At 40.7% G+C, this 14,855-nt stretch overlaps 1 protein-coding gene across 1 annotated transcript; it reads left to right on the top strand.

The window, feature by feature from the left end:
* The first annotated feature begins 678 nt into the window (after positions 1-678).
* On the top strand, positions 679-14,378 carry slc6a7 (solute carrier family 6 member 7). The gene is made up of 14 exons (XM_034204127.1): positions 679-1,018; positions 2,427-2,658; positions 3,162-3,293; positions 5,235-5,442; positions 7,664-7,802; positions 7,924-8,058; positions 8,172-8,275; positions 8,361-8,485; positions 9,102-9,214; positions 9,298-9,435; positions 9,533-9,632; positions 9,908-10,026; positions 12,485-12,658; positions 12,745-14,378. The coding sequence occupies exons 1-14, from the start codon at positions 953-955 to the stop codon at positions 12,910-12,912; spliced, it is 1,953 nt and encodes a 650-aa protein (XP_034060018.1). The 5' UTR covers positions 679-952; the 3' UTR covers positions 12,913-14,378.
* The last annotated feature ends 477 nt before the right edge of the window (positions 14,379-14,855 follow it).

Raw genomic sequence — 14,855 nt, 5'->3', positions numbered from 1 at the left:
TGGCATTTAAACCACTCATAAACGTATCGATGGATTACGATTAAAGGCTGCTGATGCTGTAGCAAATTAGATTAAAATGCAGTCAAAATGAAAACAGCAATTTTGTATGCTATTTGTTTAAATAATTCAATAAATAATTCAATTAATACATGTGTGTATTTTGCATTTGTATCCTGTTCTTAGTCAATCTAAGGGCAACACATTACTTTGTGTGTACTTACAAATATATGTAGGCTACTGAGAATATTTGGTACATCTTTGACGTGTCTCAAACAGCTACAATTATATTTAAATTCATCACAGGTTAAAGTATATTATAATTCTGACAATTGCAATCATCTCATAATGACTTTTTATCTCATTATTTCGACTTTCCTATCCCATAATTATGACTTTTTTTATCTCATAATTATGACTTTTTATGAGGTTTTTTTTTTTTTAAGTGGCGGAAATGGGCTTCCATATAGGTATTCCTTTAAAACTTTTAAAACTCGAAACTTTCACTGAGTAGGCCTACACACCCACATACACTCTAGTCCGTGCGTTGATCTCATGTACAGGACAGACAGAGAGAGAACCACATAATGACAAAGATTTCCAGATATATTTTTTGTTTTTATTAAACTATGTCCCTCCCATGACTAACATCTCTGAATACACCCTGGCCTCCTCTCACACAAAGCAGAACAGGTTGGAGGAGGTGTCTCCCCCTCCTGCACTTGCGCTCTGCCTCCCTGCCCTTCACCTCACCGGCCTGCTGTTTCCTCCTCGTCGTCACCGCGGATGTCTCCCTGCCGCTGCCGCTTCGGTTAACACCGAGCGACAGGACTTCTTCAACTACCTCTAAAACTACAGCAACGTGGCGTACTTCTCAGAGGACTCTAGCGTGTAAAATATGGATTAACAGGGTACAAATCAAATAGTGAAGCACCACCTGCAACGGGGGAGGGAAATGCAGGACGAAAGCGGCAAAGCGGCACTCGGCAGCCCCGCAGTAGCAAGAGCAACCACAGCGCAGGTATGTTTGTTATTCACACTCCAACCACATCACTTTGTTTGACTCCAAAGGAAACGTGGGTCACTCATTAGTTTACCCCAGGTCCCCTGTCGTGTACAGAGTTCGTGGCAGTAACATTTGTTTAGATGAAGCAGTCTAACCTGTCTGTCCACATCGCTCTCACCTCAGGCTTGCCTTCAACTTCACACTGCAGACCGTAGAGATAAAGCGTGTGTACTCAACAGATGTGTGTGCCCAGACATTTCCCAAGTTTTTACACGACCACACACACAGATGATGGTTGTGGTGGTTTAATGATGGTATATCCCGTTATTCAACGTAATTAAAGCACTTTGGCATTACAATTATTTCCCCAATCATTGTTTTTCTCTGAGGTGAAACTTTTATTTTGTTGTGATACAATATTCCGGACTTTTTTCATGTATGTGATCTAGCTAACATTTACATTGGTGCTTTTTTTTAAAAAGCCATTTGGGAAAGTCCTCAGCAAATAGATATTTCTTATTCTGATTTTGAGAGCTGGAATGATCACACATAGTCTTCAATCTAATTTAATAAGCAATTAGTCAATGGAGAAGAAGACAGTAATCACCAGCAATTAAAATAAAGGATTATTTGTTCTACTTGGGGAGACCATACATCTCAAAAGACATTACATTTCAAATGACTAAGAACTTATTTAATGAAACTGTGGTTATTGTGTGGGTGTCATTTAAATAAAAGGTTAATTATTCCTCTTTAAACACATAACTATGGCCGTAAAAAAAGCAGAAGCCTGGCTGCTATATTATTCTGTTAGACTTCCTCTCTGCTACCTGACATGAGATGGTCAGAGATATAGATAGTTCCTCTCTTGTTCGAAGTGGTTTTTAACATTTCAAGAGTAGACAGAATGGGGAGACTTTACACGTAGCTTGTTTGACATTAGAAATTAAAGATCATCTACACACTAAGACAAACTCTGTAATATTGAACCCAATTTGAGTACATTTTGGTACCCAGTGGTTCAAGCTAGCATCATGTCTGTTACTTGGTATATGAGCATAAGAACCACAGGGTCAACAATCACACCCTTTTTATGGCTGAGTATTAGGGTTGTTTTCATTTAGTTTTTCAGCCAAACCTATGGTGGTTATTTTCGACTCAGTCAAAATGTCATATTAACATCGTAACCAGCAAATGTTTGGTTATGTACTTAATAAAGAATTATAAGAAAGGTAATTGATTCATGTTTTTCTGCTTGACTTAATGAAAAATATATTTTGCCACATATTTTGCATTATTATTTTTCCACATATGAACAACTTGACTACCTTGTCATGAAAGGAAAATGGAATTAGTTAATTTCAGAGTTATATTAATACCTGTATATGAATGTCCTCTCTGACTGTAATTGTTCTTTCTCTAGAATTCATTACACTTAAACGGGCATAATATCAATCAAAATGGCCACAACACGACAGCTACACCGCAGCCACAGTTTGGCTCAGGAGCCCCGAGTCCTACACCCTCTCCAGTTCCAGTTATCCCAAGAGAGCAGTGGGGAGGGAAGTACGAGTTCCTGCTCTCCTGTATCGGATACTGTGTTGGGCTGGGGAACGTGTGGAGGTTCCCATACCTTTGTTATCGCAATGGAGGAGGTGAGCGGTCTACACAACACACTCTCAACAAGCATGTTCAATGCCCTCTGAAGTCTCAAATGCTTTAAATGCCTGGGTGTACCGTACATCTGTACTGATTTGTTACACCCATTTGGGCAAGAGGCCCTCTCCCCCCTGCCAATGGGTGTGCACCGTCCTCCTCACCACGCTGGCTTATTTTTTCCACCCTCAGTCCAGCGGTCTCCATGGCAGCCTTTAGTACTAACACACCAAACATTGACTAATCCTATAAGTTTTCCTTTATTACACACTAGACACAAGGTCTGCCTGTCCAACCCACACTAATACATCTCCATCTGAAATCCAACCTGTTTAGACTTGACTAACAGTAAAGCGCGATGACATCATTGGTCTGTGAAGCTGCCACCTAGATAGAGATTATATAAATGAACCTGCCTTTACAGGCCGTCTACATGTAGCGATGTGGAAGTCTCCCCCCAGCACCACACTTTCTCAAACTGCTGTATTCCTATTCTTCACAGGTGTGTTTCTCATCCCCTACTTCATTATGCTCTTCGTTACGGGTGTGCCCTTGTTCCTCATGGAGCTGAGCTTAGGCCAGTACGGAGCCGCCGGCCCCATCACTGTGTGGAAATGCTGCCCTCTGCTCAAAGGTAACAACCTCCTGCACCATGCTTTTTATCCCAGGACACTTACATACACCGTAATTCACTGACGCTAAGAGATAGTTATGTCAGGGTGGGGACTTATAACATAATTAGTTAAAGAGTGTTAAATCGCAGTTCTATATTAAATCTCCAGGAATCTTGAGCATCCAGTTTGAACCATGTGCAATGACTTGAGTAAGCAGGATCTCAAGTTGACATGCAAATGCTTGTGTCATCAGTCAGCCCCGACAAGGAAAATAACCAGCTGACTCACATCAGTTTGCCACCTCACTAGCATACGTCATGTGGCAAACCCTGAAAATTCCTGAGAGCTCTGTTGCTCACTTTCTAAATATAATCAATAATAAAGAAACATTACATTACATTGCATTGCATTTAGCTGACGCTTTTATCCAAAGCGACTTACAATAAGTGCGTTCGACCAACAAAATACATACTTGAAGAAAACAGAATCATATAAGTACATCAGGTTTCATAGAGCCAAACATTTCAAGTGCTACTCAACTGGCTTTAGATAAGCCAGTCCTTTATTAGTATAAAAGTGCTTCGTTAATAGTTCTATCGCTCGAAGTGGAGTTGAAAGAGATGAGTTTTCAGTTTGCGCCGGAAGATGTGCAAGCTATCTGCCGTCCTGATGTCAATGGGGAGCTCATTCCACCATCCTGGAGTCAGGACAGCAAACCCACGTGTTTTCGCCGATGGGAACTTGGGTCCCCCTCGCAGCGAGGGTGCAGCGAGTCGTTTGGCTGATGCAGAGCGTAGTGCACGCGCTGGGGTGTACGGTTTAACCATGTCCTGGATGTACGAAGGGCCAGATCCATTCGCAGCATGGTAAGCAAATACCAGTGTCTTGAAGTGGATTCTAGCAGTTACCGGAAGCCAGTGAAGGGAACGGAGGAGCGGAGTGGTGTGGGAAAATGTAGGAAGGTTGAAGACCAGACGACCAGTTGTTTTTTTTTTGAGAGTGCGAAGGAGGATCTGATGATTCACCGTGTCGAATGCAGCAGACAGGTCCAACAGGATGATGACAGAGGAGAGGGATGCAGTTTTGGCAGTGTGCAGTTCCTCAGTGACAGCAATGAGAGCAGTTTCTGTGGAGTGACCTGCCTTGAAACCAGACTGGTGCGGATCCAGAAGGTTGTTCTGATTGAGATAACAGGAGAGTTGTTTAAAGACAGCGCGTTCAAGTGATTTAGACAGGAACGGGAGGAGAGAGACAGGCCTGTAGTTTATAACATCAGACGGGTTGAGAGTGGGTTTCTTTAGGAGAGGGTTTACTCTTGCCTCCTTGAGACTGTTTGGAAAGTGACCAGAAGTTAGAGAAGTGTTGATGAAATGGGTGAGAAACGGTAGAATATCAGGAGCGATAGTCTGAAGGAGGTTTGAAGGGATAGGGTCCAGAGGACAGGTGGTAGGGCGGGCAGAGGTAATGAGGGTAAGAACCTCACTTGGAGAGAGAGGGGAAAAGGAGGTTAGTGTGTTGGTGGAAGGAAGGTCTGGTGACCCTGCAGTGAGTAAAGGTGAGTCAGAAAAAGAAGAGCAAATATCATCAACCTTTTTTTCAAAGTGGGTAACAAAGTCGCTTGACAGAAGTGAGGAGGGGGGAGGGGCTTTTGGAGGGTCCAAGAGGGTGGAGAAGATGGAAAATAGTTTTTTAGGATTGGAATAGGAAGATTAGATCTTATCTTGAAAGAAAGTGCTTTTTGCCTGAGAGATCGAAGCAGAGAAAGAGGAGAGGAGAGCCTGATAGGTTAGGAGGTCGTCACGGTGTTTGGATTTCCACCGTTTCCGCTCTGCTGCCCTAAGGACGGTTCTATTAGCACGCAGTGCATCATTTAGCCTTCAGACTTCACAAATATAGCCAGAAAAAACAGGATATAAGACATTCTTGTGTACATCTTGTTTTTCTGTGTCTCTTTCTTGTAGGTATTGGTATTGGGATGCTCTGTGTGTCCTGTCTGGTGTGTCTCTACTATAACGTCATTATAGCTTGGACGTTTTACTACCTGGCTAGCTCGTTACAGAGCCCCCTGCCCTGGTCCTGTGATGCTATTGCCAATGTAGGCCTCTGTGGAAACATCACCACCAACAGCTCTGCTGGTAGAGGCCTCAGCCCCACGGAAAAATTCTGGAAGTAAGTTGTTTTTTTATCATTTAAAAATAAAATGCTTAAAAAAATTCTACAGGCTGTTTTGAAACAAATAACCTTAAATGTTTCATTAGCGTGGACTGCTTTAAAGTCTACTATACATCTCCATGCATCTTCAGCCAGAAGGTTCCTTCACAATACAAACTCCCTTCTTCCAGGGAGCCATGGTCCAAAGGGTAACATAACCAGTTTCAGATCAAAACAATTTCAAACACATAAAGACACCACGATATAAATAGTTAAGGAAGAGAGGCGTTCAGGAGCAATCCATAAAACATTACACTGAGCCATGGATTATGTACAGTGCATTTTGTAAAAGACTGGAGTATGTTTAGAGTAATCATATTCCACACCCATGCTGCTTACAATACTGTTTTAGAAAGCTCTGATTGCACCTTGTTGCTGGTATGAAACAATGAAAGTCTGGAGATACATGTAAACAAAACTGTGGCAATAAATAGCTACACGTATTTTTGTCCTCTGGAACCATCCTAAAAATGTAAATGTGAGAGTGATCCTTGTTCTTTACAAAACGTAATGCAGCATGTTAAGCAGACTCCACAAGTGTTATTTATAGTCAATATTTGGCCGTTTTTTTTAAATGGACCTGGCAGTAATGCTGCACACAAAACTTGTTAACTATTTGTTTTTCTTGAACAAACACAAATATTCTTCACAATGACTGGACTCTTCAAACTGGTTCAACTGTCACCCTTTGAGCTAATATGACTCAGGACCTTGCAACAAGCTTTTATGTGTTGCTGGAAATACAACTCATCTACATAATACATTTCAATATGCCAATATACATTCCTATGATGTTTTCAAACAACAGTTGTTAAACTTCATGACTGTAATACTTTATAACAGTTACTCCGCAGCTCTTTCAATACATCTTGTATGAAAGGCTGTGTCTCTGTCTCAGTAAATGTTAGATGTTATTGATATGCAGCAAACAAACCAAAGGGTTCAGAGACTGAGGCAAGATACAATATCTAGGTGAGTTTGTTGACCCCTGTAATGGGGACTACTCGCAAAAAGCATAGCATTCAGAGGCATTTAGAATTCTCTGGGGAACTGAATTGAAAAGAAGAGTCGGAGCAGAAAGAGGAAGAAATGACAACAATGACAATGACAACAATGTTGTTAGAACAACTCTAAGGCTTGCTTTGGCTTGTAGCACTGCATTGTTGTTTGCTTTGATGCGTAATAAGAGTAGCACCACTAGCTAAGGAAAGAGGCGAGTCATTTTATCCATTTATGTTTGACTTGTGAAAGTTAGCGCTGAGCTTCAGTCTACAATGTTCAAAACAACAGATAAAGCCAGAAATCTAGGTGTAGTCATGGACTCTGTCCTGAGTTTCAACAGTCACATTAAAACAGTTACTAAATCAGCCTACTATCACCTAAAGAACATATCTAGGATTAAAAGACTAATGTCACAGCAGGATTTGGAAAAACTTGTCCATGCTTTTATCTTCAGTAGACTCGACTACTGCAATGGTGTCTTCACAGGTCTCACTAAAAAATCTATTAGGAAGCTGCAGCTGATTCAGAACGCCGCTGCTCGAGTCGTCACTAACACTAAGAAAGTGGATCACATCACTCCTGTTCTGAAGTCTTTACACTGGCTTCCTGTGTGTCAAAGAATAGATTTCAAAATACTGCTGCTGGTTTATAAAGCACTGAATGGTTTAGGCCCAAAATACATTTCTGATCTACTGCTAAATTATGAACCATCCAGATCTCTCAGGTCTTCAGGGACTGGTCAGCTTTCTGTCCCCAGAGTCAGAACTAAACATGGTAAAGCAGCGTTCAGTTATTATGCTCCAAATATCTGGAACAAACTGCCAGAAACCTGCAGGTCCGCTGCAACTCTGACTACTTTTAAATCCAGGCTGAAGACTTTTCTTTTTGTCGCTGCTTTTAATTGAACTATTCATATCTTCGACTGCACTGTAACTTTTATCCATGTACTTTTTCTTTTAATGTTTAATTGAACTATTCATATCTTAGACTGCACTGTAACTTTTATCCATGTATTTTTTTCTTTTAATGTTTATTTTATTAGCTTTTCTTTTTAATGACTGATTTTAAATGCCATTTTCTTAATGTCTTTCATTTTTTGTAAAGCACTTTGAATTGCCTTGTGTTGAAAAGTGCTATATAAATAAACTTGCCTTGCCTTGCCTTGTGTGTGTTGCAGCGAGCGTGTGCTGGGTGTAGTGAACAGTGAGGGCCTCCATGACCCGGGCCCTGTCCGCTGGCCCCTGGCCCTGTGCCTCCTGGTCGCCTGGATCATAATCTTCCTGTGTATGCTCAAGGGCATCCGAAGCTCTGGCAAGGTGAATTTACACATTGTTGTTATTGTCAGCTCTCACAAAACACACACAAACACACGCAGACCGTCCTGCCCTTTGCTGGCACATCTTGTTTAATGTTATTGTGTGCTGTCTGTGTTTTCAGGTGGTTTATGTAACAGCTACCTTCCCATACTTTGTGCTCATTGTTTTGATCATCAGAGGGGCTACACTGGAAGGCTCTCTTCAGGGCATTGCTTTCTACCTCACACCAGACTGGAGCCGATTAGCTAACGCACAGGTACTTCTGATGTTAGACTGGAACTCATGTGGGTACGGTGATTTCATTGCTGTGTTAAAATTATCTAGATATTTTCATTTTTTCAAGGCGTATTTTGGTCTGATACATTACAGGTGTGGAATGACGCAGCCTCGCAGGTCTTCTACTCTTTGGGCATTGGAGTTGGAGGACTGCTTTCTATGGCATCTTACAATAAGTTCGACAACAATGTAATCAGGTGAGTGTGTGCTCTTCTGCTCCAACTGCTACATTGTTGCAGTCATTAAAGGTTCGGTCTCTAACTCGCATTTTTTTTCTTTCAGGGACACTTTGATTATCACCGGAGGAAACTGCTGCACCAGCTTCTTTGCAGGGTTTGCTATATTCTCAATCCTGGGTCACATGGCGTGGAAGAAGGGAGTCCCTGTCGGAGAGGTGGCTGATACAGGTAGATACTGTTTAGTAATCCTTGGGTCCTTCTTTAATCCGGAAATCCATACAGATTAAATAACACATGTTTATCAAAAGATGAATCTTAAAGGTACATTTCACCTTACACTTTATCTTTTACCTGAAGTGCTATTTATCATTCTAGATTGATTTGGTGTGAGTTGCCAGGTGTTGGGCATATTGTTCTAGAGATGTCTGCGTTTTTTCCAGTATAATCAAATTAAATGGCAGAAATAAAGATTGATGTTTATTTATCCAAAAACTATGAGAAGTGCCATCTAGTTCTATTTTATTGGAAATTAGGCAGATATGACTTTGGCTGATATATCTTATAGTAAGCAACTAACACCAAAACATAACAGATGAATAAATAGCAAAGCAAGTGAGAGGACAAATCTGTATTTTATCTTTTGGGGTCGGTTTTGTTTCCATATGATAATATTTATTTCTGAATATAACTTGAATAAATATAACAGGACTCCTTTTTCTTTGTGTAAAGTAGCCTTAGGGTTTGTTTACTTAATTACTGATCAATGAAAAGAGTATATTCTATCAAACTGTGTTATGCATGAATTACCTTTTCAAACTTTACACATTTTCTAATTTGCCTTCAGGTCCTGGGTTGGCCTTTGTTGCTTACCCAGAGGCCCTTGCTCTGCTGCCGGGCTCGGCTTTCTGGTCCATTATGTTCTTCCTCATGCTCTTCATGATGGGGATCGATACGCTGGTAAGGCCACATACCCGAGCAGGAATAAAGACCAATGAGTCCCCCTCTGTATGTTTGACACCTTCTGCTGTGATGCTCCACAGTTTGGCAACATGGAGGGCATCACCACGGCCGTGCTGGATGAGTTCCCGCACCTCCGAACAAACACGCTGCACAAGTCCTTGTTCTTAGGCACTCTGTGTTTCTGCTTTTACCTGATGGGTCTCCTGTTGGTGACAGATGTGAGTGTGTTTAACTTTAGGAAGTGATGAATGTGGGTTCAAATGCCTCTGCTCTGTGATCAGACTCACATTTCCCATGCTGTCTGTGTCTTCATAGGGAGGAATTTACTGGTTCACTCTCATTGACTCCTTCAGCACTAGTTTTGGCCTCATCATCATCACCCTCTTCATGTGCATGGGCATCTCCTTCTTCTACGGTAGCCCATCCAACACCCCTAACCTTCATGTCAAACTCCTATCATTCATAATAATTCAGGACACGTGATTCTTAGCAAGTTGTAAAGAAGGAGATCCTTGACTTTCTGTATTGTGAATGTTCATAGTAGGGCTGCATGATGTTTATTGTTTGAGCATGGACATTTCGATGTGTGCTTCCTAAGGTTTTCAGCATTTTGTGAACACTGTTGTTTTGATGATATCTTGGTTGTTCCAGTGTTCCTAATATGCATGTCTTTATGAACTTGTCTTTTAGGAGTGAACCAGTTTTGTCAGGACATTATTGATATGATCCGCCATTGTCCCCCCTGGTGCACTAAAGTGCTGTATTACTTCAAAGCGTGCTGGGTTTTCTGCACTCCATTTCTACTGCTGGTGAGTAAACACACCAGAGGCCTGTACTACGAATCCAGTTCAACATACCCTGGATATGTTTGAGTTACCCGGCTTACCTAATCCAAAACAAACACGCTCTCGCTAAACGGTCCTACGATGCTGGTTATCAACTCGGTAACTCAAGAAGCTGACTCAGATAAGGAAATATATGATACATTATGATGTGATATGAATGATAATGGGACACATCGACGTCTGCGCTCACAGTGCCGCGGACTGTGCGTAATGTTACTTTGATCCGGTTACTTATGTTGTGGCAGATATTTAATTGAGCTTTCTTAAAGCTAATGTTATAATAGTCAGATTGCTCTGAAGATGGGAGGTGATATTCTATTCTATTTTCACGTTCACACAGTCAGTAGATTTTTGCCGGCCGTCTTTCCTGCAACGGCAGTTTTTCTGTATTTCCTTTCTCCTGTAATATGACTTGATCGCTTTAAACTCCGCACACTGAGCTCTGATTGGTCAGCAGGCGTGGCTGCTTCACCGAGTTGATCCCTTAGCCTGCAACCTAACCTGCTCCGGACCAGGCTAGCCGTTCAGCATAAGTTACCATGGAGATCTTGCCCGCTAAGAAGTGAACCAGCGTCATAGGACCGGAAACCCAGAGATTTCCCTGAAGTTAGCTCGCTAAGCAAAAATCCGGCTTCGTAGTAGAGGCCTCTGTACTGTTGTTGTTGTTGTTGTTGTGTTGTTAGTTGACAACATGCAAAACCATGTCACAGTAGAGGGACACAATACAAATATGAACTTTAAAATGAGGATACTAGGGCCCTTTTTTAAACTTCCATAAATGCAGCTGGTTTATTGTGTTATCACATAAAGTAAGTGTTATCCTCTGTATAATCCAAATGCATTAAATGCAGTGTTGTGCTAGTTACTGAAAACCAGTAACTAGTTACCATTACTAGTTACTTCATGTCCAAAGTAACTCAGTTACTTTACTAGTTACTTGCAAACAAAAGTAATGCGTTACTGTGAAAAGTAACGTTTCCGTTACTTGTAAATAGGGCTCCCATTAATGCCCTTATAGCCTTCCTTTCAGTACTGTTATTGCATTGGAGAATAATACAATCTGTTGATCAACTTGACATGCATTATATGCAATCTGGATTGCATCGATATTAGCTGGCTTTCCATTTCTGTATATTCTTTCTCCAGGTAGTTGGAAAAAGTTTTCCGTCCCATATGCCGTGTGCCGCCCGGACATGCTATCATGCTAACTAGCTCCCTGAAAGCGGGTGACTCCACTGTAGCAATAGCCTGCATGTGTTCTACAACATACCGTGCAATGGCTTATCGACTTTTCCCTGGCTAGCAGTCCCTTGGTTAAAATCCAGCCGCTGTTGCTTAGGTGGAGGTGGAGTGGCGTCGGCTGAGTCTCTGTGGTCTTAGCTACTAGCTTCGTCCCAGCATGTTGTTTTTGCAGATGTTTTAAGAGATTTGAATTACTGGTTTGGGCAGTAGATAGGATCTTTGACCCGCCAAGACACAACTTACATTTAACTAAAAACGTTCTTTTCTTTGTGCTCGACAAAAGTGAAATAGTGAGAATATCTCCAGGTGGAGAAACTAGACTTGAGCTCCGCCGCCGCCATGATAGTCTTGTTAGTAAACAACACAAACACGCCCACAGCCCGTCTCCGCATGTGACACAGGAAGTATCTAAGTACATTTACTCAAGTACTGTACTTAAGTACAGTTCTCATCTCTGTTCGCCTGGCTGTTGACTATATAAAAAAACTAACGGAGTAACGCACCATGTAGTAACGGTAACTGAGTTACTGAATTTAAAAAGTAATGCGTTAGAGTACTAGTTACTGCCAAAAATAACGGCGTTACAGTAACGTGTTACTTGTAACGCGTTAGTCCCAACACTGATTAAATGTAATAGAAATAATTATACAAAAACCTACTTAAACGTGGCCATATCAAGGCAATGACCTTCACTGCCAGCTGAAAGGTTATTAAATGTTATTTGATCCTTTACAGTATTGTCGGTTTGCATACGTAGCAAAATCCATGTTACATCAGTCCCTGTTATTTCTGCTGCTCTTGTCACCTAAAGCAAAATAAGCATTTACAGTGAGGCTACTTGATATAGAAATGTTGCACTTACAGTCAAAGGGTAATTTGATGATGGGTGACAGAATGTACTGTCCCAGTGAGTTAAAATCATCCCAATAAATGACTAAAGAGTTATTTGTAAACTGAGGGAGAACCAAGTATTATAAGTCTATTAACAAACTGCTCCAACTAAGAAAATAAAGTACACCACTACTTTGAAATGTAGCCCACTGTTCTGAAAAACAGCAGTTGTGAATAATTCAAGAGGAGAAACTGACATTCAATCTGATCCCCCCCCCCCCCTGTAGCATTTCTCTGCTGTCCTTCTCATTCACTCTTCTTCTGTTGCCATTTCCCTTTGTGGCTGTAGCTCATCCTGATTTATATCTTCATGGAGATGTACAACACATCACTCCACTACGGGCCCTATGTGTATCCACGGTGGGGTAAAGCGCTGGGCGTTTGCATCGGAGCGACCTGCTGTATGCAGATCCCCATCTGGGCAATTGTGGCCCTGTGCAAAGAAACTGGAACACTGAGAGATGTCAGTATCAGCACCATGTCACTATTTCATGATTAAACTGACGAAGAGTATCTGTTTAAATATGTCCTTTGCTTCCCTTTTTGCAGCGTTTCCAGAAATCGATCCGACCCCTGAATTCCTGGAGGGTAAACTTGAACAGCTCCATAAGAGTAGAGCAGCACATGGAGCCGGAGAGGGTGGAGGCTCCGTTCACCGTCACACTCACAGACATGGACTTTACTGCGATGACGTGGGATGCGGGAACTGAGGCGTGAGAGCACTGATCAATGCAGAGTGATAAGCAAACTAGGTTGTCAATTTTTTGTATCTATGTTATTCGTCCCAGCTAGGCTGTGTCTGACAGCCTGTGTGTCCTGCAGGGCAGTGTGGACTATTGCTTTTTTATATCACTATGTACTGTATGTTTTAATTTCATTTTCAAACTCTTTTGTTAAACATTGTGTAAAATGTAAGTTTGCAGCTAGAGTTGGGATCGGCTTCACCTTAGATGGCATAATGAGACATTTGGATGATGATAATGTAGCATAATATCAGATTTATTTATAATCATAGTAGCAAAGTGCAATGAATAATCACTGACAACACTCGACAGCAGCTGAGGGAACAGATTGAGTCATGTACGAATAGAAGGGACAAAAAAAGTGCAGTGACTCTTGAAGCTTAACTTCAGCAAGCTGGAAAAGTGACCACAAATCATCGGCCTGCCAGAATACAAACTGCACTGAGTCAGGAATACTTTTAACACATTTAACTTTTTAAATGAATGATTTCTAGAATTATGGCTACAATAAATAAATAAATTTGTAAATAGAACTTGCCAAATCAACTATTAAGTTATTAAGTAATGTCCATGTGTGATCATCTGCAGTTCTGACAGTTCCTGCAGAAAATGTAGAAATCAGTTAACTTTTTTTCTCTTGCTCCGTATATATTGATATTATCAAGTTTACAAATATTCTATAGTAGTATTGTATGCAGGCTTTAAGTCGAACCAACTTTACTACTTCAAGAAGAAAATAGATTGCAGTTAGTAGGCATTTAGTTTTTAGTGTTTACTGGAACTTAACCTCGACAGTTCTTAATGGTAGATTGCATCTAATTACATAAATGTATTAGCTGCAGACATTAATGTAATACTCCCTCTAGCACACGATTATTGTCACTAAATCACTATACTTGACAACTTTCTGAGGGCACAAATGTTAATTGGATTTCCGGGCCTTTTTTAGGGAAGACTTCAAAATCAGTTTGAATGTTATTTATTGGCAAAGTGGCCACGCTGCTTAATTTATTATTTACATTTTATGTTGGACAATTATTTAACAAATACTGTTTTTAAGACCCTAAGGCCAATGATATCAAACTCTGGACATATAGACAATCCTATGATAAGGAATCAGGGGAGACAGCTCACTTTGACACATCAGTCGCATGAATCAGGCTGTATATTCCTAAACTGTGTTTATGGCCCTCGTGTCCTGTTGCAATTCCAGCATACTAAGTCGTGTGTATTTTTTTGAAGGAAAATAGTACTTTCTCTTAAAGCATCTTTCAAGCAAACTTTGAAATGTTTGAACATTTTATTATCCTTTATTTTAGGATTGTAACTCATGTTTATTTCTTTAATTTTAACATATGTTTGCCTTTGTACACTGTGTTGCCATTCTGTTGCATATTGCTGTGCACTACACAGTGAATAAATATTGTTATTGCCTTAATATCTTTCATTCCTTTTTTGTGACCTGTTGGATACTACTTTCTTTGAAAGGTGGCTGATGAAACTATTTAAGACTGTGAGTTAAGATCAGTTTTATCTGAGTTTTCAGAGTTCCCTCCATAATATTAGTTTTGTAACGATAAATGATTGTGTTATACGGTATAATTTAGGCAAGAGAGGCTGTTTTCTAAATGTCTTAATAGCAACATTGCATTTAAACAACTCAGTATTGAACAATGTGTGAATATTACCACAAGAGGGCAATAGTTGCACAAAGTGAGCAAGGTTTAAACATGTAATCCAAGTTCTCCTGATGAAACCTCACTTTAGCAGTATAACAGGAGGAAAAGACAGAATGTATTTTATTATAGCCTATGTGATAATTATAATATGCTCCTCTGGGGAATGACAACAAGTCAAGACACTGCGTAATAACCTAATAACAAGTAAGGGGAAAACAAACGACAAACAAATTGAAAT

This window comes from Gymnodraco acuticeps, unplaced genomic scaffold, assembly GCF_902827175.1.
Source record: "Gymnodraco acuticeps unplaced genomic scaffold, fGymAcu1.1, whole genome shotgun sequence".
NCBI classification, from domain to species: Eukaryota; Metazoa; Chordata; class Actinopteri; order Perciformes; family Bathydraconidae; genus Gymnodraco; species Gymnodraco acuticeps.
Note: the sequence above shows the minus strand (reverse complement) of the source record. Positions and strands in the feature narration are given on the sequence as shown.

Coding starts and splice junctions, on each gene's coding strand:
- slc6a7 (XM_034204127.1), top strand. CDS start 953: ATGCAGGACGAAAGCGGCAAAGCGGCACTCGGCAGCCCCGCAGTAGCA. Junction 8,059..8,171: donor GCCGATTAGCTAACGCACAG/GTACTTCTGATG, acceptor GATACATTACAG/GTGTGGAATGACGCAGCCTC. Junction 9,436..9,532: donor GTCTCCTGTTGGTGACAGAT/GTGAGTGTGTTT, acceptor GTGTCTTCATAG/GGAGGAATTTACTGGTTCAC.